Consider the following 4,890-nt stretch of genomic DNA (forward strand, 5'->3'; position numbering starts at 1 on the left):
CGGTGTGTACAGAACAACCGCCGGCGGCAGGGGCCGAGACCCCGCCGTGGCGCTGGGGCCGGCTGAGGGTCCCGGGGGTTCCGGTCCAACCCCGCGGGGTCCCCGCGCCCCTCACCCTGACTCGGGGCGGCCGCTGCCTGCTCCTCGCTCCGCCTCCGTGCCAGGGAGGGAGGCGGGGTTTGAGCTGCAGCCCCAGAGCCGAGCGCACCGGGCGGCCCCGCTCACAGCCGCCAGCGACGTCCTCCAGGGGGGGGGATGTGGGGGTCCTGGCACGGCCCCGGGGTGCGATGGCAGAGGGAGCAGCGCGGACGCGTTCGTTGTTCCATGGCTTTATTTGGCTCTCGCTCTACGCTCACGCCGAGGCACGGGCGCACCTCCTGCGCCCCACAGCGACGGCCAGCCCCACAGCGGCCAGCCCCACAGCGGCGGCCAGCCCCACGCCGGCCACCACGCCTATCAGCCACATCTCTATGCCGGGCATCGCTGTCGCTTCACCTGCAAAACCAAAGGGGGCTGTTAGGTCTTGTCACCGGGGCTATGCCATAGGGCTGGGACTATGCCATGGGGCTGGGGCCATGCCATGGGGCTGGAGCCAGAGGGCACTCACCGTGACCCCCCTCCTGCTGCTCCCCCACGGCATCCGGGACCCTCGAGAGGAGAACGGGGCCGATGACCACGTCGGCTTCAGCCTCTTTCCCTGCGGAGGAAGCAGCGATGAGGCGGGTTTGTCCCACAGCCCGGGGTGTCCCCTCTGTCCCCATAGGGACCTCACCCTTGGCATCGTGGCGGCGGAAGCGGCGGCCCGGCCATCGCTCCAGGGGGTTGAGCCTGCGGGACTGCGCGGGGGAATCGCAGTTCCCGGTCTCGCAGCAGCTGCAGATGTCCCGGGTGCCTTCCACGGGGGCCCAGCTGGAGCAGGGGGTGAGCATCATCACCAGAGCCCCCACCAGCACCCACGGAGCATTCTTGCCCCCCAGGTCCGTGATGCTGCGCTGGGGCTGTGGGGTGCTGGAGGGGACCTGCCCGTTCGTGCCCTCATCCCGGTGTGGTGCCTACTCACGTGTTTCTGGCTTTGTTGAAGGAGCAGGCTTTGTTCAGGGGGTCCGGGGCTTGATCCGCTGGGGTCACCTTCAGGTGGCAGGTGATGTAGATCTGCAGGAGGGCAAAGGAGGGAGGTGGGGACCGGCTGCTTGGGGCACACCGGCTTGGGGCCCATGGGGGACACTCGCGGCCTTACCAGGTTCCTGGTGTCCCCCGCGAACCTGAACACGTCGATCCTGAAGCGCAGCATGTCCTCGCGGGGCCGGGGGGTGATGAAGGCAGAGCTGGTGTCATCCGACCTCCCATCAACCAGGCACCTGGGGAGGGATGGGAGGTGGGGGTCAGCATCCTGCTGGGTGCCCCCGCAGCGTTGCTGCAGGCTGGGTCCCTGGGGCTCACCCGTTGAAGTCGATGATGGAGTAATGGGGTGAGGAGTCGGTGCCGGGGCTCAGGGCAGCCACACAGCTGTCCACGAACAGCCGCAGCGGCACATGGCTCTCGGTGCCCACCTCCGCCTGGATGTTGAGGACATCACCCAGCTGGAAACCAGTGAAGGGTCTCTCCGCGCTCCAGTCCTCTGCAAGGCAAAGGGTGACAGGGGAGGCCCCGTGGGACCAGAGCCAAGGCCCATCCCAAAAGCAGGAGCGCTGGTGTTCACCCCAGTGGGGTGCTGCACCCCTGAGCTTCCCCACACTGGGACAAGGGTGGAACCCCCCCTCCCCAGCTTCCCACCTACCATTCATGAGGCGCAGGGAGAACACCAGCTTCTCCTCCGCCGACAGCGTGGAGCTGAAGGGAGCCCAGGTTGGCCGGATGGCGCTGCTGCTCACGTTCTCCCTCCTGGGCAAGGATAATGGGCATCATTGTACAGCCCCATGCTGGTCCCCATGGATCCTCTTGGGTACCAGGGGCATGGAGACCTCACCTGGGGTAGTGGCACTCGATGGGGATGACGGCGGGGTTGCTGCGGATGATGACGGGGTTGCTGGCAGGGCTGGGGTCGTAGTTGAGGAGCGTGCGGTAGATGAGGGAATCTGGCGTGATCTGGGCAGAAAAGCATTGGGAAGATGTCAGAGAAAACAACCCCCAACTGGGAAATGCCAGGGAAAGCCAAAGAAAGGGAAGAAAAAGGGATGGAGAAGGAACGCTGCTCCTTTCTCAGTGAGCTGAACTTCCCAATGGGCAAAACTACGAGCAAAGTGGGTCTGATGGGGAGGCTTTCCACCATCAGCATATCTCCAGCACTGGGGAAAATGCTTTGGTTTGGGGGAAATACCCATGTACCCTTCCCCTGGGGATGGTCTTTGATGGTGCTCTGCATCCCGAACCCAGAGCATCCCCCAGCATCACTGTACCTGGTCCCATAGCCTGGAGCTGCTCCTGGAGGAGGATCCCGGAGGGGCAGGATCCTGGAGCTGGAGGGGGTGAAGGTCTTACCTGCACAACGCTGCCGCACTCGTGGAGGCCGGCGGTGAAGACGACGGAGTTCTGGTTCAGTGAGGAATGCTTGCACGCTGCTGGCCCCAGCGTCAGGTCGGCCGCGTTGACCAGGCGGCCGGTGCCGAACAGGTCCCTGTTCACCGTCACCACCAGCTGAGCCTCCTGGCACTGCACCACCACCGGCTGGCTGCTGGAGATGGATCGGGAATGGGGGTCTTCCAGCCAGGGCCATGCATGGGGGTCTGCCTGCACCCCCCGGCTCGCCAGGTCAGCCCAGGAGAAGTCCCAGGGAGTGTAGGCAGCCGCCTCGCCCGCTGCCCAGCACAGAAGAGCGAGGATCAAGGCGTTTCTGGGTCCCATCCTTCCCTCTTCCAGCAAACCCCAGCACAGAGAGCCCAGGCTGCTCCTCCAGCCTTATATCCCCCCAGCAGCATGAGCTGTCCGCCCCTGGGCTCCCGCTTGGGGACCAATGGTACCCAAAGGCCAGCCCTCGTGGGTGCAGGGAGAGGGGACGCATGACCCCGTCATTTCCGGGGTGCTGGGACCCCCCGTTCCTGGGCTGCCCAAGGCGAGAGAAAACGTCTTTGTCAGCCTCTTTGGGCAGTTGTTTATAAAACTCAGCAGAGGCTGGAGACGGGGAGACTGGTACAAAGGGACTTGTTTAGGTTAGAAGGTGATAAGGGGGGTTTCAAGGCTGCTGGGGAACTGGCAGAGCAGGAGCAGGGTCCGTGATCCCGATCCGGGTGTTTCCCATCCCTTACGCAGGGACTGTTCCTTCCCGGCGCCATTGGCCCCCCTGGGACTTCGGTTTTCCGCTTGGATGCTGATGTGCTCACAGCTCCAGCGCAAACTGGGGCTTTACACATCCCCCCGCATCCCCTGTGGGACCGCGATGCTCGGTCAGGAGCAGCTGACGGAGAGCCCTCATCACTGACATGAGCACGGCTGTTCTCAGCCAGGGCTGAACAAACCCCATTTCAGCACTGAGGTCATCGGCTGCAGGGACAAAACCTCTCATTTTTTCTCTCTGCTGCCCTTCCCCAGCTCTTTTGCTTGTGTTTGTTTGGTTGCCCTCAAGGAAATGAACTTGGAACAGCAGAAGCTGGAGGCGAGGCCCTCTTCTCATCGCTCCCTTCCCCATGCACAGCATCCCAGCCTGTATCCCACCCCCTGCGAGCTCCTCACGGTTGGAGAACAGGGAAAGCTGCTTAAAAAGGCACCATCTGTGTTTTCAAGACTCGTAATTGAGTTCTTTGGCCCTTCTTTTGAGTGTCTTTTAACTCTTTTTCCCTGCCAGGGAATGCAAGCATCCCATTGGCTCCCTATGAGGGATGCTCTGTTTCATACCCTAAATCCCTCTCTGTCCTTTGAGATGTCCCTGGCAGGCCTCAGTGACAGTGGAAAGCCTCTGATTTGGATGTCTGAGTTGAGCCATTTTGGAGAAAATGAAAAGAAATGGAAAGCTTTTGGGGCAGACATGGCCCAGCTTGCTCCTAGTAGGAATCCCACCAGCTTTGGAGTTTGCATCTGGCTCAGCGTCCCCAAAACCACCCATATGCAAGTATAAAACCTTCTGCCTTTCCCTTAGGAGCCAATGCCCCAGCCCTGCTGTTGTCAGTGGTCCAGGCCTTCTCCTTCATGTTTAAAGTACCTTGAGCTTGGCACTGGCGTAGGAATGCCAGGGATTCCTGAGCCCATGCGTCACAGAGATAACGGCAGCGGGTGATGCTGTATCAGTAAATAAGCTGCTGCCCCACAGCCAGCAGGAGAGCATCGCTCCTCAGCTGGGTCCTTGATTGCAAGGACCATGCGAGATGCCTGGCCTCACTCCATTGCATCCCAGAGAGCCACAGCTCAGGGGCCAGCTTAGGCTGTGAGCCTTTGGGTACCAGGATTTGATCCCAGCAGGAGAATAAATCCCTCTGATGGGTCACCTTGTGGCTATAGCTCTCACATTAGCAAAGGTGATGCCCAGGTGCAGAAACATGCCCAGACCCAGGGCAGAGGAGGTGTTTATGTATGAAGAAGGGGATTTCTGCCCCCTGATTAGCAAGGAGCAGCTGCCCTGTATTCCAAGCACAAGATGACACTGGCCATGGTCCGGCACCGCTGGGAAAGAGCATGAGCTCAGGTCTTTGATGGAGACCACAGGGTCCCAGGGCACTGGGCAAGCAGAAACCCCAGTGCTTTCCCCCAGTTGTATAAAGGAGACATTAAAAGAGCTCAGTTTTGCTCATAACAAAGTTTTAAGTCAAAACTTGAGGTCAGTGCTGCTGTAGAGCATTACCGGAGCCAGTGACGCTGCCCAGGAAGGCAGAAAGCATTTCCACATCCCAAAGTTCCTTGTAGACCAGATTTGGCTGATATTTGTCTTCTTTCCTGGAGGCAGCTGTGGTAATTTGAGTGATT

General features: G+C 60.8%; 1 protein-coding gene across 1 annotated transcript; it reads right to left on the minus strand.

Moving 5' to 3' along the window:
- Positions 1-313: 313 nt before the first annotated feature.
- On the minus strand, positions 314-4,621 carry LOC133210507 (zona pellucida sperm-binding protein 3-like). Its single transcript, XM_061349965.1, has 9 exons — positions 2,479-4,621; positions 1,967-2,085; positions 1,778-1,881; positions 1,441-1,618; positions 1,238-1,358; positions 1,061-1,152; positions 773-909; positions 608-697; positions 314-495 (listed from the first exon to the last, which is right to left on the minus strand). Exons 1-9 carry the CDS (start codon positions 2,839-2,841, stop codon positions 353-355), a joined length of 1,347 nt encoding a protein of 448 aa, XP_061205949.1. The 5' UTR covers positions 2,842-4,621; the 3' UTR covers positions 314-352.
- Positions 4,622-4,890: the final 269 nt, after the last annotated feature.

The sequence above is a fragment of the Neopsephotus bourkii genome, unplaced genomic scaffold (assembly GCF_033783945.1).
Source record: "Neopsephotus bourkii isolate Nb327-2 ecotype Australia unplaced genomic scaffold, CSIRO-AGI_Nbou_v1 NB_463, whole genome shotgun sequence".
In the NCBI taxonomy this organism is placed as follows: Eukaryota; Metazoa; Chordata; class Aves; order Psittaciformes; family Psittacidae; genus Neopsephotus; species Neopsephotus bourkii.